At 40.1% G+C, this 26434-nt stretch overlaps 1 protein-coding gene across 3 annotated transcripts in view; it reads left to right on the forward strand.

The window, feature by feature from the left end:
- The window catches only part of nlgn2 (neuroligin 2b), a 140151-nt gene that overhangs the window by 69964 nt on the left and 43753 nt on the right, over window positions 1-26434 (forward strand). For 2 of the 3 annotated variants that reach the window (XM_023962099.1, XM_023962100.1), the window contains exons 3-4: window positions 17012-17065; window positions 23712-23861. In XM_023962099.1, coding sequence (XP_023817867.1) covers window positions 17012-17065; window positions 23712-23861 — 204 coding nt within the window. The remainder of the gene's footprint in view (window positions 1-17011; window positions 17066-23711; window positions 23862-26434) is intronic. The other variant, NM_001201507.1, reaches the window with a different exon arrangement.

Here is a 26434-nt window from a genome sequence, read left to right on the forward strand (position 1 = left end):
TCCGAATAACCTTAATGAAATATTCTGACTGTTTCTCTTCTGCTTTCTCTTGGAAGTCTTGTGACAAATTGATATGTTGTGGTCCATCTTTTAACCCTGTTAAAAGTGTTAAAAATCACTTTTTTATGAGATAGTATCAATTATAATGCGATGGTTGATTTGGTAAGTTACAAAGAGGTTGGTTAAAGATGCAAAAATACTGACATTTACCCTGTCTGAAATTTGATCCACACATTTTTAACATGGTGTAACTGTACCATAAATAATTATATATCAACAAATTTTGCACTATTTCTATACAGCAAGCAGTCATTTCAAAAACAAACAAACAATAGTTGAGTTATTTTCACCATAAGGTCTTGAAAATTAGCAAAAATTCCCGCCAAAGTGCTTTGGAGATTTCATGGAAGCAGCCATTTTGAAATGTGCAGGAAAAGCACATTTAAAAAATATAATACAAATGGTTAAATATGGTTAACCTATAGGGTTAAAAACAAAAAAAAACTGTGTTTTGTTTTGTCATTTCACTCGTATGGTAAACCCCATTAAGCTTCATTGACAAAAGTTGGTTAAAAGACAATTAAAACCAAAAAAAGCACATTTAAATATAGGTATAGATCACAGCAAATACTTTTTTTTTCAAAGTGACTTTTTGTTACTCCACACTGGAGATAGGTCCTAATATACCCATTACAAAAATTGATGTTCGTCAAACCTGAGATTTTGACAATTTAAAGATGACTGTTTAAGGCCTAAGCAATCAACTACCTAAAAGAGAGCCGATAAGCATCATCACTTTTTACAGCCACTTATAGCCACTTACCAATCCACATAATTGAACTCAGGTGTTACCGTCACCTTCATTATCACAGGTGAATAATATTATGCATTCAAGCATGCAGACTGCATCTCTGAAAGAACGTGTTTCTCTCAGGAACTCCAAGTTTTGACACAGTACAGTGATAATCAACTCATAAAATGTTTAGGCTTCTTAATGTCTACTGTCAGTGGTGCCATAATGAAGTGGAAGCAACAAAAGGTGTGACACCAAATTAGCCACAAAGTGGTAGTCATCTGTAAGTCGAGTCAGCAGATGCTGGAGGGTGGGTCAAAAAAGTTTTTCTACAGACCTTCAGACTCCCTGTGGTCTTCAGTTTGGTGGAATAGGCTTTGATGCCCGAGCAGCTGCATCTAATATTTCAACAAGTTTTATACAAGGTGTTGGATGCGATGGTAGAAAGCCTGACTCTGAGTCTCTATCTTATGTAAGGGTTTGAAGGTACTTTCTATATTGTAATGTGTCAATAGGGTAGTATGGTGTAAGATTCCAGGTGAATGCCAAAAAAACAAAACAACGCAAAGACTAATCACAAAAGCAACTGCCATAGCAGAGCGTCTGTGCAGTTGATGCTGAAGTAACTGGAAGGCCTTAGTCACAACTGCCCTTATAGGTGGATATGGGCTGTATGTGAGGGGGAAATGGGCAAAGCTGTACGGGGCACACAGGTGGCCCACAGGCAATGTGAAACATGTCCCTTTTTTTCAACTCCCCAAACCATGCGCGCTGCTTGTGTTCAGCTTGATAATCATAACAATCAAAATGAAAGTTTGCGTGGACACCCTATACACGTCCTCCGGGCACTTACGTACACCCTAGGTGTGGTCATTACCATGTGATCAGTAAGTAGCCAGTACTAGAACCTCACTAATGACTAGAGTGCAGCATAAAGCTACCGTAGAACAGCATTACCCGCACGTCATAAGTGCGCACAACTTATCCTCAAGCTATGTTCACACCGCCTTTGGCAACAGGCGTTCAAGCGACCATTTTCACTTAATAGACTATGTAAGGACATGTAAATGCGCGTTTTAGGCTTCAACACTCTCGCATTCAAGCATCGCCACGTAAGTTCAAAACGTGTGGCCATTGAACGCACATTGAAAGCTAAACCAGGTTGAACTTTGACCTATCAGGGACTCTGATTTGGAAGTGGCACATGGACGGCGTCCCTTTTAATTCACAGAGGGGCCAACTATTTGAAAAATGATCATGGAAGTGAAATGAATGTCTGCGGTTTGTGCTGGACTGGAATTCTACGACACAAAGTCTTTCATATATTTGAATAGAGCTGTGGAAGAAAATACCTGGAGCAAGATTCTTGAGATTTGCATCGCTCCAAAATGTCGCACCAAGCCCCGTCCAACTGTAGGTGGAGGACACACGCTAGTACCGGGACAGACCAGTGTGAACACCATTAGCTAAACGCATGTTCAAGAACAGGCATCAAATGCCCGGTGTAAACATGGCATCACAGATACTTCATGATACACTTACCACAGGCTCAGAATGATACAATCAATTTTCATTCCCTCCCTTAAGGTGGCCATATAAGCCTCAAGGGAACTGCAAGACACCCTTGTGCTTCCCCTAAGATCCATCCGCTTCTCTGTACAATCCTGTACGGTCCTGGACAACCCACAATTCTAGTCACATGCAACTATTTGGAAGGTTGACCCGTACAGGTGCATGTGACGAAGACATCGGACTGTTGACAGAGGAAAAACAGAAGGAAGATGACAGACTATGACAAAGACGGGACTAGAGAGCTGCTGACGTGATGTGGAGAAAGAATTTAGACCAGGTGAAAAGGAAGCAGGTGTAAATTCTTCTGTAGAAGGGTGCTGAAGCCAGCGCTGCCAGATGGGATGTTTATGACGTAATGTTGGAAGAAGTCAGAGAAGAAGATGCAGAGGACAGTGTAAAAAAGAGGCCAAGGGTTAATTGTGGTGACTTCTGAGGGGAGCAGTTGATAGCAAAAGAGGAAATATGTAGGGAGGAACATGAAAAGCTAAATAGAAAAGGATCAACTAGATACAAGAGAGCCTACCTGCCTATAGGACTTCAGTGTACAATTTCTTTAGGAAAGGAAAGCTAAGAAAAAATCTGGCAAGTGTTAAGGTCATCAAATGTTTTTGTTTGGTTTTTATGTTCAGGACACTGACTAAAGAATACAAAAAAGTTGTGCAGCATTTGATGCCACAGCAGGCCTCATCATTTCAAAATGAAGGAGAATTGCAGGTTTACTGTGCAATAAGAGAAACAGGCTTTTGTCAGGTAACCAGTAGGAGTACAGTCACTAAAAATAGGTTTCTGTTGTGGAAATGGAGGACTCTTATAAAAGGATAACCATCAGCGCAGCACTCCACCAATGAGGCCTTTATGGTAGAGTGGTCAGACAGAAGTCATTACTTACTAAAAGGAACATGACAGCCCACTGGGAGTTTGAACAAACACTCAACTACTTGGCTACAACCCCCAACACTGTGTTTTTAGGAAACAAGAAACTGAGCTTCATCTTGTTAATAACAGTTAAATACAGCAGCGTCACTCTGTGGGGACTGGTTTCTTCTTCCTCTTCTTTTTTTTTTTTTTTTTTTAGGTCTGGAGGGTTTTCAGGATACAGTAGAATCAAATATGGATGCAGATTGAGTGTTAATGTTTCCACGAGCCAAAAAAAAGTAAGTAGAGTAGCAGCTACAGGAAAACTAACCCGAACCTGATGGAGCATCTGTGCAAAGACATGAATATGGATCTGCCAAGGCACTCCACCTGGTTCACTATACAGTACCTGCCAAAAAAGAAGAGTAACAAAAGCTATGAAAGAGGAGAAATGGAACAAGCTTAGTACACTTCTAAACATGGGAACTTGTCTTGTATTTCTCTGAACTGTTTTTAACTGTGTAAGATTTTTGGATGCCTTGAAGTTGCCACAAATCTATTTCTTTGGGTTGCCAAGTTAAAAAAATAAGTATTTCTTGATGAAATGCTAAGTTCACTTTGGACTTGACATTCATATTTCACATTTTGAGAAACCTTAAATTGAAGCAAGGTTAATAGTTAAAGCATCTATAGCAGGGGTTCTCAAAGTGCGGCCCGGGGGCCCACAATAAAATAGAGGCAGAGCAGGTTCCTTTGAGGAAAAATGTGTTGGCGAGGAGAAAAGGCGCTTTCAAGCTACGTGGACAAATGCTTACTTTGTCGTACCTCAAGGGCTGGATAAAGTCATGTGCCTTATTTGCAAGCAGGTAAATGCAATGCTCAGCGAATTCAATAAAAGTCACCACTATGTTACAAATCATAAAAACTATGTCAAATTTACCGGCGAGGAGCGCAACAACAACAACAACAACGAGGCTATGCTGCACAGCAGATAATGTTTACAAAAATGGCTAAATCCAGTGAAGCTGTGACAGAAGCTAGCGATGTCGTGGCTTTGGAAATGGCCCGGCGTAGCAAGCATTTCAAGCAAGTGACGGGGAGTTTGTAAAAGGAATGTATTTTTTCTGTTTATCCATTTTTTTAACCAAAATTGGCCCCCACTCTAATGTTGAGTTCCTAATTTGGCCCTCCGCTACAAAAAACTTTGAGAATCCCAGATCTATACCATGCATAATCAACCTTTTGAGCTTTTAAGTTTTTTATATTGTTCATTCTCACGAAAAGAAAACCCAAAGTGGTATTTTGATCCGTTCGCGCATTTCTGAGTGTTTCTCTGAAAATCTGCGCTCTGAGCACCAGCCCCTCCCAACCCATGAAACTTAACTTCTTATGTATGAAGTTGAGGAACAGCCCCTCCCAGGAAGAGTCTGTGCTGCCAGCACCGCCCCCAGAATAACACACACACACTTTCTACATGGAGGTAGCTGTGATTGGCTTAACGCTTTCATTTTAAATGCACATCCATCGTTGCAAAAGTTAAGATGTTTGTTTTCGTGAGAAAAAACGCAGACACGCTACCGAGGCCGACTCTAGGTTGACGTCACCCACAAGGAGAAAAAGGCGGCGCCTCAGAAATCGAGAAAATAACTAATATTTCACTGAAAAATCCTTCTTTGATGTGCCAAATGTAATATATTATCATACATATGGATATAATTTACTCTGAAATGCTTAAGAAAAGCACGATAATGAGTAAGTTCTGAGTATTCAAAGCTCTTTTTACACGGTTTTAAACAGGCTGGACACACTTCTACTAAAACACTGCAAATTGACAGTAGGAGTGTGTTGAACTTGTTAGAAATGTGCTAGAGATAAAAAAAATAAAACATTTTTACAAGCACATAAGTGTTTTTGACGGAAACAATCCCTGCTGTATCCTGTTAGTGATCATTCTGGAAATGAGTCCACTGCTTGTTTAGAGTTGATGTGTGTCAAAATTTGAAGTCCCATAAATTATATATAGACGTTAAAGACAGGATTATATAAAAGATCACATTTAGGTAGATGTACAGTAACATTTCTACAGCATTAAAGTGAATCTGCATGAGCCAGTGCATCATTCAGAAATAGAAGTTTGTAACCACCAGGACTTCTCCAGGAGTATCCTGCCTAACCTGAGTGATGAAGAAACACGATCCTTAAGCTTCAGGCCCACTATATAGGGATCAAGAATGAAAGCGGATACAAAACAATTCAAATAGAAACCAATGGACTTAGCCTGAGCAGTTTCACTGGAGCCATGTGGTCAAGAAGCATCTTAGCCACTGACTGTATGTGAGAATTGGACTGAGTGACTCCTCCCCCCTCGCGTTCCAAACAGGTTGGTTCTTGGTTCCAAGAAGCCAAAATCCAATAGACTTCCATAATCTATAACAGCGGTCCACATCCCCCGGGCCACGGATCGGTACCATTCCGTGGGTCATTTGATACGGGGCCAAACAGAAGGAATAAATAACTTACATTACTTCCGTTTTATTTATTTCGGAATCGGAAAAAGGTTTTATTTTGAAAAATGGCCTGATTCTCTGTTACATCCGTCTATGCCAACCTTGACGCAGGCCAAGGCACTCTTCTTGGTCCCGTGATAGGTTACCGCTAAAATAAAACCCAGGAGCCAGCAAAATGAGTAAAAAACAAATTTATTTGGAAAGTGTCTTTGCCAAGGGGAAAACACCCAGCCAGGAGGCAAAAGAGGAGCCTTCGACTTCCAAAAAAAAGAAAGCTACATGTAGCCCTTGTGCTATCCTGGGCACTTTAACATTGGGAGTGGCGTCATCTAGACCCACTAGACAGTGCTCTGAACCTTTTTTTCTTAAATGATTTATGATTATCACTGGTGTCCATGGATAACATGAAATCTTTCAACCTTTATCCACCTTTGTCGTGGTAGGGAGAACACATCAATGTAAGGGTGGGGTCATCTAAGGTGGCACAGGGGTTAATAAACAGTACTTCTTTTTTGCACCATGAGTGTGGGAAGGGGAGAGGATGATGACACCTGTGCGATGTACAATATCATGCATGTCAAAATAAAAGTTCAACATGCGTCTTGACACATCTCTGTTCCACCTTTGTCGAAACCTTGCTACATTAATTGTACGCCACATCTTAAAGATGTGGCGTACAATTAATGAGTGAACAGTTTGTCTGCTGTCATACCGGTCCGTGGCATTAAAGGTTGGGGACCACTGATCTATAAGATAGATAACATAGACTTCCATGACCAATCAGATGCCCCAATAAAAGTATGCGGTCTCACGTTGAACGTTCGAAACGTTTGATTGACTGATTTCCCCCAAGCCCACGTTCAAGTAGTAGGGGTGTGGCCTTCTAACGAGCTCACTTCTGATTGACGAGAGTAGTTGCTATAGAAATTATGACTCAGACCGACGTCTTCTGGCTCCAGCATGTCGGCGAGCGTATCAGAAAAAATGGCAACTGGATTGATTCAATTTGGTCTGGGGGAAAATCCTTTAGTTTTGTTAAAGCTCTTTAAAACGCACAGCAGAGGTTCTGACGTGTCTCATGTGTGAAGACACATAGAAATACTAAGACTTTATGGAAAATCTCCATTCAGGACAGTTGGAAGAAGTGTTTTTTCTGGACAATGAAGAGGTTTTTATCAGTAGAACTTTCATTAAATCTGATGATTTTGTAATTTAAACAATAAATAAACATGTCAGCTACAGCCGTCTGTGTATAACCTACATATATTGTATTCTTTCTGTTCTATCTTGAAATGTCAGCAGCAGACAGACAATTTTGGTTAATAATTAAATATCTATGGCTTTTGTTGTTGAATAATTGAAGAGAAAAAGAGAAAGAAATGTGGCATAAGAGTAAAAAAACGAATTGAAAATCCTTTTTATATCTTTCTCAGTTTAAACATTTTTTGGTTAATCAGATTTATGTTTCTTGAGGCTATAATGCTGTAAAAATGGGTTTTTATAACATTTTCTCCCTAATAAAAATACCTTAAGTAGGTAAAATAAGATTTCTAGGGAGGAAAAAGGAATTGACCAGATATAGGCATGGTAAATAAAGTAACTGCCCCTATAGTGGCGGAACTATCTAGATTATTTTTTAGGGAGGCCAGATGCTGGCACAGGTTTGGGAAAGTGGGAAAGGGGGGGTTTAAGTAAGTGACCCAAAACTTAAATAAACGTTAGTGGTTCTCATCTCGTACGTACGGAGCCCGTGTCCTGACTTTAAAAAACTAAAATATATCTTATTCCCACAAAATAATATTCAGTTCCCACAAGGTAATATTCCGTTCCCACCAAATATTTCGTTCCCTCGAAATAATTAATTCGTGTCATTAACACGACATCGCTCTCCGTCCGGCCGCAAAAGCTGCTTTCAGCGGTAACTTCCGTGTCTCTGTGACCCACATTCTTTCAAGAAAAAACAAACAAAAAATAATAAATAAATAAAAATAGACCAAAAAGCCCCACACCACACCAAAAAAGGTGTACTGACAAACAAGCAAAAAAAAAAAACAACACGAAAAAATGAAGATGAATACAGCCTCAACAGAGGACAAACTAGTGCTTTGCTTGTGCCTGTCCCAAGCCCGGTAAATGCAGTCGGGTAGAGCACTCAACATAAAACCTATAAGGCCTATCAAATGGATTAAAGGAGAAGATTGATTTATAGATAGATGAACTTTTTTGTTTTCTTTGCATTTTAGGGTCCCGGAGGGACATGAGACCCCAAACTCAGCACACCCAGACTTTCCCCCCCTTGCCCATAGTGGCATGCATGAGAAAAACACACAACACACCTTTGTGGCTAGACTTAATGTCATTGGCCACTGTGCTGTGTTTAACGTTAACCACGTTTATGTTTTTCTTTTTTATTTGACCATAGAGTCTGTGAATGGAATGCACATTCACAGGACAGCAGTTTTTAAATTGCTCTTTGATTTTAACTTTAATGGTTCCATGTGCAGAAAAGTTAGGTGCAGCTATTGTGCTCTGAGGTATAGAGCAGATTTCCTCTCAGCCTTGATCAGGTGTTTGGCGTCAGATCTTCTCAGCATGACATGACCTTAACACATTTAAGCTTCAGAGTAGAACATTACCTAATTCCTTCCCATTCCAGTTAAAGCCATGCCTGTTCTGTCTCTCATACCCAGAAATACTCTCCCTGACCATGTTCTCGACTTTGCTCTTCAGATAAAAAAAAAAAAAAAAAAAAATCAAAGCCTTCTTTTCACTCCACATCTGTTCGCTCTGTTTTTTTCTCAAACCATGCCTGCCTCATCTCCTCTCTGCTTCTCCTCTTTCTTCTTGCTCCTTATGCAGATGGCAGTAGAAGGGGTCACTGTTCTGAATGCAAATCAGCTCAGTGCCCTTCCCCACCAGGGCATCACGCAACCCGTTCAAGTTTGAGGGAAATTTAGAGAACTTATCAACTAACACAAATGCCCTTTTGGATTGAAAAGTCAGTTATATTCCCTCTTTTTATCTCTGTTTTGCTTCCCACCTGCTTTGCTGTGTTAAATGTGTGATCAGGTTGTTAGGCAGGAGAACTGTCTCACTGTGTTCCCATTTCCTCAAGACACTCCCCAGGCAAAGGCCTCATATCCTTCATTTTTATTACCTCTAGAGCAGCCATTTACCGTGCACTTTATTAAAAAACATATTTCAAGGGACAAGACGTGAGGAAGGCAAAGCGGGGTGGGGAGGGGGGCAAGGACCGAGCTGGATGCACTAGAAAAGATGAAGAGCAAACAGTTTAGAAATGCGTGTCCTGCAAGTTGCAGGCGTGGAATGGGGATGGGGTGGGTGAGCTGAAGCTGTGTCTGACACCTTGTCAAGTAGACGGGGCAACGTGGACATGACATACTGCAGCTTCATGCCGTTTACCGCGCTGAGGAAATGGAGAGGGACGGGAGACAGCTGGCTGCTGGTGCACTGAACCGGAGAGAAACGCAGTTGCCTGAGAGATGGAGTCACATTAGGTCAAACAGTACAGTCCTGGGACAGCCCGGACTGAATGCCTCTTCATAGACCATTGAATTTCCCTGAGCAGTGGCCCATTACATCATGTGGCAGTCAGCCTACCGGCACGCTTCTGTTCTGAAGAGGATGAGGAAGATGTTTTCAAGCCTAAATTCCCCGAGGCCACATCCTACTTTAGTTCCTTGATAATGCACTCTAGTAGTTCTCCAGACCTTAAAAAGCCATCAAGACCTAGATACCTTCTTGAACACTCACTTTGGTCCAGTTCCTCACAGTCATTTGTAGAATGGGGTTGATGCGGGTCAAACTCCGCCTGTGGTTGGCTTAACTTTTTTTTTTATGCAACAACTTGTAAAACTTTGCTTAGCTGGTAGTCATTAGCCTGTTCTTGGACCTTTCAAACTTTCAAATTTAGTTTTTTCTTCAGTGGTAAGCAGCATGATGACAGTTTGAAAGTGGTGAAATGTGTCTCCAGCTGCTCAGTTGATGCTAGCATTACCTCACAATGGATCAACCCAACCATGCTCATAAAATCTACAGCCTTGCCTGATTTGCAGTGAAAAATAATGAATATAAAACCCTATCAGTACAAAATGCACATCACTAGTAATTAAATCCAGTGAAATGTAATTAAAATATGTCATTATTAAAGACCCACTCCAGTGAAAACTGTGGTTTTGGTGTTTTTAACATGTTCATGGGGCATTTTTCTGAAGATGGCGGACGCACATCTAAAATAATAAATAAATATAAATATAATAAATATAAAATAAAAATAATAATAATAAATAAAGAAATTAAGCTTAAAATTACATTTTTCTTTGTTCAAACCGTTATGAATCAGTGGCAGGCAAAAAAATGCAGTTGAAAAAAAGCTTGCTGGTGTGAGGTAAAGTTACTACGGCAAGCCACAAGCTCCCTGCTCCTATCCATTCCGATGCATCCACCTGCAGACAAATAGTTCCATGAACACCTTTGTTTTCCCCGTCTGAGCTGGAATCTGGATCAGAACTGGATAGCTCCAATATTGCTCGCCATTTTTGTTGCACTGCTAATGTTCGGTTGGGGTTGTGAGGGGCTGTAAGCTAGCGGGTGAGAGTGTAAACAGGGGGATGTTGGGAAGTAGAGATGCGCTTATTCCGCGCTCAGGCTCAGGCATCTGATTGGTCAGTTTATAACTTGAATAACTTGCACTACAGCAAAAATATCATTAAAAGAAATGGGATAAGTAAAAAGATAATAAAAGGTTTTAGAGGAAGTATTTTATTTTGACAAATGGAATGACTGAGTAATAGCTTCTTATTTCTCTATAGAAGCCTATGGGATTTTATTTTTTTGGACCAGCAGGTACTTTCTATTTGGAACGTGAGGGGGGAGGGGTCACTCAATCCAGTTGTCATTTACAGTCAATGGTCTGTAGTTGAAACCTGTTTAACTGAAGAAACAGCTTTGCCTGCATTATTTTCTAATACCAATCAAAAAGTCGTAACAATAGTTAATCAAAGTCAAAGTTAGCTACATTTAGCCACTGAATTGACAACACTGATATGATGTATATGAAGTCTCCAGAATTATCAGTAGAACCAAGTGAATTCTGGTTTGATGTTCATCAAGGTTGTGCACCCCCTAGCAGAAATGTGAGCTTTATAGTTACAGTGTTCCCTCTATTTTATCGTTCTAAAAATAACCACCGATAGATGAAATCTGAGACGTAGGATTACAAATGTTTTAAGGCTGTAAACCTCCTTACAACACAGTTTTCTCAGACAGACATGTCTGAGAATTTTCACACTTTTTTCATTTGTTGAAACACTCAAAGTGCAAAATCTTTTAGGAAATAAGTCAAGTATTATAGAAGGAAAACAAAGCTCGTGAACGAAGATTTAAGTAACTCTGACAAGCTGAACACATTCTTTACAAGAGACACCACAAAGAGGAAACAGAGCAGCACTGTAAAAAAAATAAAATAAAATAAATAAAAAAAAGAACCTGCAAAGTTGCGCTCAAAAAAGCTGCAAAAAAACGAGACCCCAATACAGTGAGGGAGGTTTTTGTGGATGATAACTAAGTTGGAGTTGATCCATCTGGTCTTACCCATCTCTATAAATGTGAATGATCTTTAGCGTCGGGACTGAGCCCTACACAGTGTTTTTAAATCACAACATCATGCATGTATGAACACCATTCTCAGCTATGTGTTGTAGTTCCACTGCATAAACACTCCACTTATAAACAGACGCCGTTGTTTTTACAGTACACAGTAGATGCTGACTTTTGTTTTGGATGTGTGCTGCAGGCGCTACAGAACTCGGAAAAAAATGACCTTTTTTGCAACGGGTTATGTGCACATCAATATGTATATGTGAGTGATTGTATAACTGTGATTAATGATCATATTTAGTAAATTGAATTATGACCATGATGGAGGTTTTCTTCAATACCAGCTGCAATACCGGCTCTCTCTTTTCCTTTTGTAGGACCTTACATTTCTTACTGCTCCCTTTTGTTTCCACGTGTATAACTTGAGTTTTGACCCCTCATCTGACTTGATATTGATTTCTGCAGTTCATCACACTGCCTTTCTGGAGCCTTATTGCGGCCCTCATTTGTAAATCGCTTTGGTTAAAAGCGTCTGTTCAATCTGAACGGTTTCGGGTTGGATAAAATTGAGTTATGCCAACAAGCCTTTACAAAGCTCCGCCATCTCTCACATGAGATGTCTGCAAACGCCTTGTGACTGTTTCTCTGTCCTCCTAGTTGCAGCCTAAGCCATGACTGCATTGCACTTTTATGCAAAGTGGGTCTCGATAGGTGTTTTATTGGACATAATTCTTTGAAGTTGTTCACGGTAGAAGTTTAGCGCCACATGCTGCTGCAGAAGCAGAAGTTCTAGATGGAAACACCCTTAAAGAAGTCAGAGTTCTTTGCCAGATGTTTTGGAGTTGGCGGTGTAATGAATCATTTTAATAACAATTCAATTAAAATCATTATTAGGGGGTTACGATACAATGCATATTTGCTTTTGGATCATTTTAAACAATCTATTTCATACACCTAAAATGGATCCAGGACATCTTTAGCCAAAACTTCTACCAGTGTGACTCAGAAATAGATATCTGGTACTGAACAGGTGAAGTTTTTCAGATTCCTTGTATTTCTTCAAGATAATCAAGTGTAACTTAAACATGTCTACAAACTGGCAAAAAAAATGGCAAATACATTCAGATTTTAGATTCCTAAAGTTCAGTCTACTGTTGTTTTTCCACATCCAAATAATCCAAAGGGAATATTATGAGAACATTCTAGCACACTGTATGGTCACATGTCTTTGCTAAATTCAAAGTGTTTCCACACATTGGACTGGCATGATGGATTGATCAGTTTTTGCTGACATCACATGTGTGTTGTCTGCTGTGATGCACTTGGTCGTTTTTACAGTATACTGTAGTAAAATAAACCTACCATGTCTCCATCCAAATGGTATTTTCCAAAATCAATGTGTTTTATTTTATTTTATTTTGAAACGATTTTATATTGGTATAGGTCGATTTGTTAAAATTCGATTGACAACTTGCCTCAAACAGATCGATCTGGTTTGATCGTAGGAGTAAAAATCAATTTATCCAAAGGCTGTGTCACACAGCAACTACATACATGATACAAGATGAAAATTGATCATACGTGAATATTTGTGGAAGAAGTGAGAAAAGCTGTGGTCTTTAGGTGAAATTTTCCCAGATGTATCATGAATGAAGCACGTTAAAGCTACGGCAGAAGTACGAATAAACCACGCAAAGAATACGTAAATCAATGAAGATCATGAACTATGCGTGATTATTGTGCTGTTTATTTGCAATTCATCAGGGATTCGTGTGTCAATTACGTTATTTTAGCATGTTATGTGCGTCATTTATACACTTTTATATTGGGTCATTTACGCAAAATAAAAGAAATACATCAGTGTTGCATGCATGAAAAGTCCGTTAGACATATTTAGAACGGTGGTGGAAAGCCACACATTTGGGTATGCATCTGGCAAAAATTATGTACAATTTGTGTAATAATTGTATATAAATTTGGTAGAATACTGTTAAACTGCTTAATTCTCAACCGACCAAAAATTTTGAACATCTCAAAAACCCAAATTCACGTGAAGAGCCATCATCGAAACCCTCGACGGACATTTGCGCACATTAACGAATGATGATCGTAAGAAACACTAAAGAAATACGTATACCGTATATGTATCACAAAAGACAGAAATTTCTTACGTGGAAAATGCACGAAAATGCTTAAAGTGGCTGTGCAACACGGCCTATACCAATTGGATTGAAGCAAGGAATCGGGTCTTGAACAAACACCAAAATTACAGAATTTTAAGAAAGCTCGATGGTCAACCCCATGGGCCGGTACAGTCCAACGCTTCCATTTTGTGTCTTGCTTTAGTGATCAAAATTCCATATGACCATTGACTCACTTTACTATAATAATAATGAAGTGGATTTATCTGTGCTTTTCCAGATGCTCAAAGCGCTTACAATGTGCATTCATTATTCATAATTGGTGATGGAACTGTGGTATGGTACTACATCAGTAGCCACAGCTGCCCTGGGGCAAACTGACAGAGGTGCGTCGCCTAGGGCCCCTCTGGCCATCACCGGGATATTCATATGCACCAGTGCAACCACAGTGGAGACCTGGAGGGTGAAGTGTCTTCCCCAAGGACACAACAACAGTTGGCTGGAGGGAGCAGGAATTGAACCGCCGATCCTTCGATCACTGGCCAACCTGCCGCCTATGTGTTTGGCTACATGCTTTCCTTAAAATAGCATGTGAATTTAGAGAGTGAAGGGAAATTGGAGGAGTCTCCATTAAGCAGAAAGGTGTGGTTTTTGAGTGGTGATAAGTAGTGAGGGAGTGCTGACAAGACAGCAAGTTAATGGGCCTTTCTATCCATTACTGGCCCGTTCACCTGTCTGCTCTGCAGCACAGGACCAACGCCTGTGCCGTCTGCTGCTTCGGCAGTAAGTGCTCTCAGCATCAGGCTTCTGCAGTGATGCTGAAAGGAGACAGCAGATCCACTAAGCATCGATTCTCAGACATTAGGACTGACAATAAACATTTGATATCAGGAAACCATATTTATGAAGATGGATGGATAAAAGAGCAGCATAACGATGGTAGAGTGCACAGAAACTTTGTCAACTTTGTCATCTGATGCACAGCACAAAGGAAGAGCATATGGAAGCTCTTGACTGTCCTCCAGTACAACAATATTAAAGTTAAATAAACAAGTTAAAAAAAAGTTGAATATATTACAATTAAATTATAGTATTGAAGCAAACCAAGACACGCAAAATGTCACAGTTTCTCAAATGATCACTGGACCTTTGAGATGACCTTTAAACTTTAGATAATAATTTTTAACTTTTTTTTAATTGCTTTGAATTTATTTTAAAGATGTCAGTCAGTTTTATGTTCTATGATTTTGGTTTTATTCTCAAAGACTTCTCACTGAGCTGTTTGCTCTGCTTCAGAGCTTGATATCTGTCATGGTCCTCTTTTTTGTAAAGGCCGTGTCACACAGCCACTACGTATATTTTCCTCACTTTCCACGTGTTTGTTTGTGATACATGTGTGAAATACGTAATTCATAAGTGTTTCTTGCGTTCGCCATTTGTCAACGTGCGCAGAATTTCTGTCAAGGTTACCGCCGACAGGACTTTCGTAATTCTTCCGTGGTTTTATTGCGATTTATTTATGATGCATTTGTGAAAATTTCACTTAAAGACCACACCTTTTCTCACTTTTTCCACGAACATTCAGGCATGACTAGTTTCAAATATGCACAAAATGTAAGTAGTGGTTGTGTGACACGGACTTAAAGCATGGGAACATACCTGAAATATCCAACAAACTAAAAAGTTGAAGAAAAACCAAACGACAGGAAGAGATTTTAACTCTGCACATGACAGGATACAAAAGAAGCTATAACAGTACAAAGTGAACATCATAAGAAGTGTAACGTTGCACACTGAATGTGATTCGCAAATTGCATCCTTTAACTCTGTTGAGTTTGTGCAGGGATGTTACTTTTTGATGCTTGTGCAAAAATATGTTCATAAACTAGATGAGTTTGGGAGGAGCTACTGTCCAAAGTTTTAGCCTCAAGGCTACATGGAAGCATTGACTGTATATATTATTTACAAAGCATGGAAGACACGGATGAAATCGAGAGATCAGGTTTATTAATTTGAAAAGCTTGAATAAAGTATAGGTAAAAATGCTGCCATGTCTGGGTTCATGGGATCATTCAGAACCTCTCCCAGTACTGTGAGCTCCACCATCTACTGCAGGAGCTGCATCTGAATGACTGCTGCTTTCAGCGGTACTTCTGTGTCCCGCTAACCCAATTTGAGGATTTTCTCTCCTGTATTTTCAGAGGAGGGAAAAAATAAGTATAAAACTATAGGACAATTTTATTGCTGTCTCAATACAAATAAGAAAAATATTAAGTTCAGAGGAAGAACGATCACCTCTTCTTGTTGGTTTTGGATTCCATCTGCTGATCACAGGCCAAAGCCTTGTACATGATTGGTTAACATGACAAAAACTTTGCCGTGCTGCACTGTTGTGCTGTCTGAACTGCGCTCCCGCCAAGCCGCACCACACCATCTCTCAAAAAGCAAGGACCTCAGATCACATTTACACATGAATTTAATGTTGAAACTGGGCGACCGTGCCATGGGAAAGTGCATTTGTTGTGAAAGCAGCTTAAATCACCAAAAATTGATTGCCGGATCAACAACTATGATGAAGTAACAAAGTGAAAGCTCTAATCGGTACAAGATCATCACAAGATGGATAAAAACCAGCAGGTGTTCTTCTTTTTAGGCAGTGTCGTACTATATGAGCAGCTCTAATATCTTCAGGTTGGTCCACGCCTAAAAGTGCAGTGTGAAGGCAAAACCAAACAAAACATTCAAAGATTTTACGATCCCAGCCATAATGAACCGATTTCATCAGGGCTTCCTGATCTAAAAGATGCTTTTTCTTGAAGGCAGTCCTAATAGGCCATCTCAAATCCAGTGGTTAATTGTTTGCTTATGGAAAACTCCATCCCAACAAAAGGTTTATGGCATTCTTCTTAGTGAAAGTCTGACAAAGGAAGAGGCGATAGGACAAAAGTCAGTCACTAAGATAAACTGGGTTTAGTAGCTGTGCCTTAACTGAATTTATTACTCAGCCTTAATTTGCCCCCTCTTTGACCTTGAAGGGGGAAATCGGAGCCGTTTATTTTAAACATTACAGGATGAACGTTTCCCATGTGTGTGGGTAAAATACAGTATGTGAAAAATAGCAATAGTAAACTGGGCTGATTCAGTCAGAAAAGTCATCAGGAACAAGTGACAGCTTGATTCAGTTCCTTACTTTTATTTTCCTTTCAAGGCAGCAATATGTGAGGACTGATTGTGAAAAGGCTTGAGGAAGAAAAAGTCTTTTAGGTCATTTACAAAGGCAGACCTCGACAGGATCCCAAACAGCTAAAACAGATGACTTTGTGGTTATCTTTTTAGGAAACAGTGTGTAATGCTTGTACACAGCCGCTGAGGTGAAATGGAGCACGGTGCCTCACACTTTGCCAGTTTTTCCTCCTCGAAGCCTTTCTTGTTTTTGTTTTTTTTTGTGTGAGGGAATTTCCTGCAGATGCAATCTTTTTGAATTTTGTCTTTTGTCTCTCCTTCCCCCATTTTCCAACCCTTAGGTCCGCTCACAAAAAAACAAGATGAGTCTACAATGAACAGACCAAAGGATGAAGGTATTTTAATTGCATGTTTTTTTTTGCCTTTCTTTTTACCTTGTGCTCTATTTTTTAAAATCCGTAGGGACTGAAGTGTTTGGATGTGAATTAATGATCACCCTTTTTGTGCACATTACACAGCCCACTTTGAAGCGCTCTGTCACAGGCAAGCATGAGCTACCTAAATATTTAGCTGTTCGGCCCTTTACCCCTTCTCCTCAGTTCTTATCAGAATTGCTTTTTGGTTGCTTGTAGAGAAAACCCTTTTCTCATTTCTTGCTTTTCTCATGATGAATCTCTATATGAGGAAAAAAAATCAATATTCTGTCCTTTTTCACATGGGCTTTTATTCTGAAGTTCTCATGAAACAACCTTCGGAAAAAATGTTCTTGGCTTTAAGATTGAACTCAAAGTTTGACCTAAAACGGGGAAAAAAAGTGATGTATTTCTGCATGTTTCTGCTCTTGCCGTACATTTTCAGGTTGGCTGCGGCCAAAGGGTGATATTCTCACGACTCTTTACTGATGCGGCCAAAATCGGTTCGGTCTTGTGCTGCACTCTTGAATCCCTGATTTACCCTGGTCCATCTGCGGTGTGCCTCCCTTGTGTAGCGTGGGGAGTCCGTCTCACGACCGTCGGTTAGTGCTGCTCAATCCTGGTCCTGGATATCCACCACCCTGCCTGTTTTCCAGTTCTCTTTTCACAGCTTTCTGCAAATTTGCTGACTCAGGTGTCTCCTAATTCTGATTGACTGAACACACCTGATCCAGGGAATCGGCAGCAAGAAATAAAGGGAGAGACAGGCAGGGTGGTAGATTTTAAGGACCAGAATTGAGCAGCCTTAGTTTACACTGTCCGTCTCCCCTCCCCCTGGTGTCCGAAGGAGTGGTTCCAATACTTAAGCGATCAAGCCCCATACTCTCTCCTATAAAATGCATGTTTTGTATCAGAATGATGTTTATGGTTTTGTACTTCCAAAGTAAAACTTTTATTGGCCATGGTTAAAATGGTCACCGCAGTGATAACAGCCGTTATCCCGTGGTCACGACACATTAAAATAAAATATTATTTCATTACATTTTATTGTTAAAAGTACAACGGAAGTTTTTATTTTGAAACTTGGACATGTTTCCTGTTTCTCTGGCTTTAACACCTTGACAGACTGGAAATAAAACTTCCACATAAAGCTGGCGTTGCGGAGTGACAGGAGTCAGTCACGAGGCGATGTAAACATTCCAATTGGTTAAGGAACCTTCTATAATTTGTGTGTCAACGCAACGGAGACGCCCCGCAGACGGACTAGTGGAAAAACAATGTTGTTTCCGTAGATGTGCAAAGGAAGCATACTCTTGAATGTCTGTTCTTGTATTTATTTTTTTGTTCACTGTGTTGCGTTCTATTTGGGTGCTGAACCGTCGCTTCCTTGCATCTCTAATTGCCCTGCTTTAAAAAGAGACAGATGCAGATAATCCAATTGTGCGGATTCTTAACAGTGAAAATGGAGGGATGGGGTCCTGAGGTATAGGAGAAGAGCAGACTGATGGAGCAGAGATGAAAGAAAAAGAAAAGCTTAGCACAGAGAAAGCACTGGGAAGGGCAAAAAAGAAGGGTGAAAAAAAATAACAATCATAATGAAGACAAGTGCGTGATGAAATGACATTTATAGAGCTCAGAAAGTGAGAGAAATGTGGAGGAATAGAGAGTGAGAGGGTGGATGAGTAGAACACTGGAAGAGCTTGACATTTATGCCGACAGCTGATGGATCTTGACAGGATCAGGAGGGTTGGGGTGCAGTCGAAATCTTCACTTAACCGCTCAAGTATGGATTGGACAGGGGGCTCCTAAACAATGTGGTATTTGCATCTTACTCCAAAGTTGTTTGGAATGAAACAGCCATTGCTTGTGTGCTGGTTTGCGTTTAAAGAAAGTATTTAAGTGCTGATTCAGGCTAAAACCTTTTACACCCAAATCAATCGAAATTACCATAAAGGAATGAATGAGAGGGCATCAGAGGAATGGAAAATCAGATGGTAGGCACTTCCTGTGGAGATGAAAGACATTACTATTGAGAATGGAGGGAGGTGGTTAGAAATCAGAAAGGATCAGGTCAGGTGGAGCTGAAAGGAGTGAATAATGTGACACTGTCTTTGAGGCAAGTGGATGAGATGGTGAGCTCCTTGTTGAGTGGAGAAACCCGCAAAACATAATCAGCTCAAACCCTATTTGTAGTATAATGTAGTAGTACAATGCTACGTTCACACCGGCCTCTGCAAAGTGCATTCAAGCAACCACTGTCTACAAAAAGTCTATGTAAACATGCATTTTTGCGTACTTCAGGCTTCTGCGTTCAAAACTCTGTCACGCAACGCTAGGCAACTTTTTAGGTTTTGGGCTCTACATACAAAACATGCATCCACTGAACTTAATCAGTTGAACTTTGACCAATCAGGGACTCAGATTTTTTAGTGACATATGGATGACGTCCTTTTTTAATTCAGTGCCAACTGTTTGAAAATTGATCACGGCGGAGGAATTAACAATTGGTGAGTAAGGTACTGGCGGAGGGAAACCTTGCCCTAAGTTGCCATGGCTCCTCCTTACAATACACTTGTTTTTTAAACACCTTTGGACACCACTACAACTTCAAATTACGCTACAACTGGAGCAGTAGTGAGGAGACAGGAAGGTAAGGAGGTAATTTGGATATGACCCAAGTCTGACATATAACGGAATAGAGCTGTGAAAGAAAAAAGCCTGGAAAAAGAATCATGATATCTGCACCACTTTGAGATTTTGCACCAAGCTTCTTCCAATTGTAGGTAGCAAACAATTCAATTCATCAAACAGTAGAAGAAGAAGACCCCCCCCCCCCCCGCGCTTGTCCAGTGTGAAGACCATATGCTAAAAGCGCTTTCAAGAACTCGCACCACTAGTGGACATAGAGTCAAACCCAAATTATGCAAAGAAAAAGTGACATACTCTAAAACTACAACAGTGCTGTTGCTAATGAAGCAAAGTGAAACCAAGAGGATATTTAAAAAGGCCTTTGAAGCAGACTCACTAAAGGTCATTTAGAAATGTGTTAGAAAATGGTTTTGTTTCTGGAAAAAAATTGTAGAAGGACCAGAAAATCCTATTTTTCCATCTATTCCCCTACTAAAGTCATGTCGAGATGAGACCAGAGCAAAGTAGTCAGTCCTAACGTTCATCTTTCTTTCTAATGTTCAATGTTCTTCTTTATGTATTTATTTCTGTGAGATGTAAAAAATACAGCACATTTGATGGGCTGAACATCAGGTTAGTCAATTTCCTGCTGCTTTGCTTAGCAGTGGAGTAAAGAAACATTCATAAAACCGGGCAGTTGGATGAAGTTTGGAAAACCACATTTATCAATCCTCTCAATAAACTCATAAAGTACAATGAAAGATCATGACCACAATTGAAAAAGCAAATCATAAAAAATGAAATGTGTCTTAGAAAATCACAAAAAAATTACAGAAACCAAAACACACCACCAAAACAAAAACAAAAAAAAGAAAGAAATGAAACTGAAATGTTTCAGAAAACAAAAGTATTTAGCAGAAATCAATATGAAACATTAAAAAATGACACAAAGGAAGAAACCAGAAAAGACAGGTACTATGCAACATCACTGATTGGAAGATACCATTCGTCCATCATGTCAAGTGAAAGTTATCTGCTATACTGCTGTACTATTCATTAAACTTTTAATAGTATGTTGACATTGAAGACTCATTCAGAAAAAAACTCAAACGTACAAAATCAAACATCATTATGCAATCTGCAATGTGTCATAGTACCTACCGTTTCTGGTCTCATATTGTGTTCTCTTTTTTAGCATTTCCTTTTGATTTTTGGAAATACTTTTGTTTTCTGAACTGTTTCATTTTTTTTTATTTCTGTTGTTTGTTTGTTTTTGGAATTGTGTTTTGCCATGGTGCAGCAGTAGGGCGGTCGACCCATGATCATAAGATTGCAGGTTTGATTCCCGCCTTGCACGCCCATGTGTCAAAGTGTCCTTGGGCAAGACACTGAACCCCACCTTGCCTCTGGTGGGAGGTGGGCGCCAGTGTTTGGCAGCGGAGCCGCTGCCAGTGTGTGAATGTGTGTGTGAATGTGTGTGTGCATGGGTGAATGGGACTGTGACTGTAAAGCGCTTTGGGCCTTCGTAAGAAGGTAGAAAGCGCTATATAAGTATACGCCATTTGCCATTTTGCCATTTTCCATTTCTGGAATTTTCTTTTGATTTCAAAAACATTGTTGTTTTTTAAGTATTTGTTTGGCTTTTTTTTGTTATTATCTTTTTGGGATAAGTGATTAGCGCTTCAGGGCCAACATGACAAAAGTCTTGTGTTATGAAAAAAAATCCTAAATTTCATTCTATTTAGGCAACCAACCTTTTTGCGTACAGCAGAACCACCCCTCTGAGATTTTTTTGGCTCATCACAGCCTCAGATCTTCTGTCATTTAGGGTTCCAAACCTTTATCCTGAAGATAAAAACCACATTGATGTAAGGTGATTTTAGAGGAGGGACTGTTGCAAAGTCATAAATTATATGAATATTGTGAGCTTTATTTTTAATGGCCTTATGACAACAATGGAAATATATGTTTTATCTTTTCCTATTTTCATTCATCTTCTGCCGTTTTATCCCTTTTGGGCTCACAGGGCTGCTGGAGCCTATCCTGGCCACTTGTGGGTGAAGGCAGTTCGCCAGTCTGTTGCAGGGCCATAATCACACACCCATTTATAGGTCAATTGGCAGCTCTAAATCACACGATTTAGAGCTGCCAATTGACCTATGAAGCATGTTTTTGGACAGTGGGAGGAAGCCAGAGAGAACCCATGCATGGGGAGAACATGCAAACTCCGTACAGAAAGGTCCCCCATTGATGTTATGTGTCAGGTCCCCCAGCTGGGACTTGAACTTGGGGCCTTCTTGCTGTGAGGCAAGAGCGCTAACCACTGCGCCACCATGCAGTCTCTTTAACTACATGCTACAGAAAATTCTAGCGCTAAAAAAAATCAAGAAAATATCTGAGGAGGACAAAGTTTATTAGAAATGTAACATTTTGACTTGATTGAAGTAAATGTCACCTTAATGCATTTTCTAAAAGAGAAGAAAAATCTACATTTTCTTTGAGTTTGCACTTAATAAAAATGTAGACCCATGTCGCAGCTTGAGTTGCATGTCTCAGGATTAAATTTACAGTTAAAGTGTTGCTGTGAGTGTGGCTGATGACAGCCTGCTGATACGTCATTCCTCCATACCGTCCTGGTAACGCAGAGATAATTGAACTTGTTTACATATCCTTCGGGAAATCAGCCAATGCTCGGAGAAGACCAGAGCAGATAAGAAAAAGAGCAGCAGCACACTAGAGTTTCAAACCAAACGTTTTTTTTTTTTTTCCGTTTTTTTTCTCAGTCTTGCTCGTGTCTCTCATATGATCTATAAAAGATCTAAGACAGATTAAACGTATATGCTGCTACACGAGCCATGTGCGGCGTTCTGCCATATTCGCTCGAGTGTGTGCGCTCGCCACTGCGCGTGACTCACCCAAGTGCATGTGTAACCTGAGATTCAGGTGGTGATGCAGGCGGGTGTGCAAATACGTGAGTGGAATTTGTTACCACGGCAACAGGCATTCAGTGAATCGGTGCAATGGAATGGCTGGTGCACTTCTATTAGAGAGAAGCAGTTTCCATAGCGACTCAGCATCGCAGCTGCCTATGCGAGAGTTTCTGTGTGTGTGTGTGGTGTGTGTGTCTTTTTATGAATATGGTGTGAATCCTGTGCGAATTTGAATGTTCATTAGCGCACCTTGCTATGTGTGACTTACTTTATACCATTCCTTTTTGACTTGTCCTTGGATGCATGTTTCTTTGGCTTAAACCTGGTTCACTCTACCCCCTCCACACACACACACACACACACACACTCTGCCAGTCTTTTTGTGTTGGCCTATTTTCTTCTTCTTCCTCTTGCTGTTTTGCTCCCCCACTTATCCTTTTTTCTCTCCTTTCCTCTTATCTTTCTGTCTCCCCCTTCTCTGAAGCTCATCAGGGTAAACAGATGCTGTGGCTGTTATTTATGTTTCCACTTGGTCTCCCTTTCATACAAATTATCCACAGGACCTGCACAGTGCAGACGCTCTGCCTAACTGGGCTGCGCTGGCAGCTCTCGCAGCCTCATCCAGACACTCAGAACGTACCACAGACACCGGGGGAGGCAGAAGTGGAGCGTGGGGGGGTTTGAAAGCTTACAGAGTGAACCATAGCAACATACTGATGGGCACAAAGACACCAATAAGAGATAAGGCATAAGAATTGCCTGCACCATTTGCTCTGCACTTACAGGGGAACAACTGTTGGGAACGTACCATAGCAGCATAAGACAAGCCAAACAGACATCACAGACAGAAATGGAGATGATAAACCCAATGGGACATGTACAAAGTGTTTGACTCCAACTCTACATACCCTGAAAATGTTGAATTCTCTCTACAGTGGTCTTTTTTTGCCTATGAAGTCTTGACTTGCAGTAATTTTACATTTTTGAGCGCCAATTACCTCAAAATATTTCTTTAATGATTCCCAGTTTGGCTCTGACTTCCGTAATAAATGACTGTCTCTGTTGTACAGATGTCCGGGATCGTCGTAAGAAGCCGGTCATGCTTTTCATCCATGGGGGCTCCTATATGGAGGGCTCAGGGAACATGTTTGACGGCAGCGTCCTCTCTGCGTACGGAAACGTAATCGTCGTCACCATGAACTATCGACTTGGTGTGCTTGGTAAGTCTACCGCCCACATGCAGTTCACCGAGCTGGATTTTGCCCTGTTACACTTCACAGGGTGAGATTGCTCCGTTGGGAATGCGGCTTACAGAATAGTATTGTTTGCTGGAGATTTTCATGGTCATTTTCCATGGATATTTTCCATGACAGAGAGAAAAAGCCTTCCGTAGTAATAAAAACAAGAATGGGACAAGGACGATGCTATTGGGAAATAGGACATTTTTTTTAATGTTGACCTTTGCAGAAGCTGACTATTTTTCCTGAATTAGTGATGGGAAACACTTGAAACTCCAAGGTGTGTTTTGCCTGTATTTTATTCATCTTTTATGATTAGATTGCAAGGTTAGTGCGGTACAGTGGTCGCACGCTGTCTGCCTCCGTTCATTTCTTTTGCCATACCTGCTTAATCCTGATCAGGGTTTAAAGGTGGGGGTGGAAGCCAGCTCCAGCTGTCATGGGGCTGGAGGCCGGATACACCCCAGGTCAGGCCATCATCTTACCACAGAGCTGTTGTCTTTTCAATTTTTTTTATGTAAATCAGCTGCAACCTCAGGACAAAGACATTTTCAAACAAATTTAGAAAGAGATTGAAAAGGGAAAATGACTAAACTGTAACTCAGAGGGAATTTGTTAATATGGCGTCTTCTTATCATATGAAATTCCATGCATTTTTTCGTCATTTTCCTTCCTCCACTTTAGGTACAATAAATTGTCCTCTTCAATCGTTGCAGCTGCAATAACCCAGTTTGTGCCTGTGAGTTGAGCCCAGCGATCATCGAATGTCCTTACCCTTTGTGCTGCTTGATATCAGTGAAGTATTTACATTCGCCATCATCTTTTGGAGGTGTTTGCTCACAGATCATATGTGGCAGTCACTGAGTTTGGCAGCTTGGGTAATCAGATCTTGTTTATTGCATCAGGCCTGTTTCAACATATCACAATAATGATAAACAGAGGAACTGGAGTTGTCTAGGATAGAGTCCAGCGGTGGCGGCGACTTTTAACAGAGGGCAACTTGATACATGCTGCTATTGACAGTGTGAGTGAAGAGGCGCAGGCAGGCACAAGGACAGATAGAGAGTTACCAGCATGACCCAGACCCACTGTTTTCTTTTTTATACAGCCTTTTTCATGGTTTTCACCTAAACTATTGCTGTTAGAAAGCTTGTTTTTTTTTCCAACTTATTGTTTGAATTCAAAAGAAGTCCCAAAATTTTGACATATATTCATGCCTTCTAGAGCATTTATTTTTCTATATAATTTTCTTTTAGGATAAGGCATCAACCGTTGCTAAAAATGATTCAAAGATTATAGGTTTAAACATGCTACTGAATTGTACTTCCCAGAAAAAAGGATTTCAAAAAAGGTTTCTGAATATAGTGTTACCATAAAACAATTCGTTATGCAAAATTCTATAAATGAATGCCTAATGTTAAAAAAGGATACATTTAGGACTATTAGCTCAGTGGCAAAGAGCCATTTTTAGGGGTTCACATTGGTTTCACATCTCCCCCAACATTTATTTATAAAAATATATCCCTACACATTTGCTTTCACCTGGAGAGCCGACTCCAAATGTCATATGGGCCTTTATTTCCCCCGACTGCCTAATTAAATGTTAAGGCCATGTCACACAGCCACTACTTACATTTTGCGCGTTTTCCATGTATGAAATTTGAATCTTTCATGATTCATGCGTGATGTACGAAATTCATACGTTTGTCATTTATCCATGTGCGCAGATGTCCGTCAAGGGTCTCGGCCGACGGGTCTTTACGTTAATTTAGTTTTGAGATGTTCCAAATTTTGTGTACTTTACATATTTTATGCGCAATTTTTTATGAAAATCTTAAACAATTGTGCGCAGGTTTTGCAAGACGTATATGCACGTTCGTGGTTTTACATGACCATTCCAAGGTCTAACAGACTTTTCATGCATCTAACGTCGATATATAACTTTTAAATTGCGTATACGGCACATTTTAAACTCACATTAAAATTAGGTATCAGACGCACGAATCACTAATGAATTGCATCTAAACAGCGCAATCATGCACTGTTCATGTTCTACGTTGGTTTACATGTTTTTTGCGTGGTTTATTCGTATTTCTTATGTAGTTTTAACGTTTTTAAAAATTTAAAAAAGTCAAATGACGTCAGAAATTTTGTAAGGCACAAAGCCTTAAAAAAGTACTGGGTTGTGCATAAAGAAGCAAACTGTCCGTACAAGATAGCAGCTGAATTTTTCAGAGACTGATTCTACTTTATCGTAAGAAAACATGACTTCTCAACCTATGTAAACTCAAAGTTTTATGTACCAAAACCAACAAAGAAAGCATTATTTACAAATTCTCAAGTGTCTTGAGGACAGGCAAGCTGCAAATCACTCAATGAGATGGTCAATGCAAGTTTCCTAACACAAAATTCAAGCATTAGCATTCCCCTTTTTATATATATATATTAAGGTGCTTCAGTTAAATTAAAGGTTTTTTACAAATTTTTAAAAAGCAAAGTAAATGCTGTTTGCACTAGTACTGTCAAACAGGAAGTTATGCACAGGAGCGCACCTG

Source organism: Oryzias latipes, chromosome 14 (assembly GCF_002234675.1).
Source record: "Oryzias latipes chromosome 14, ASM223467v1".
Lineage (NCBI taxonomy): Eukaryota > Metazoa > Chordata > Actinopteri > Beloniformes > Adrianichthyidae > Oryzias > Oryzias latipes.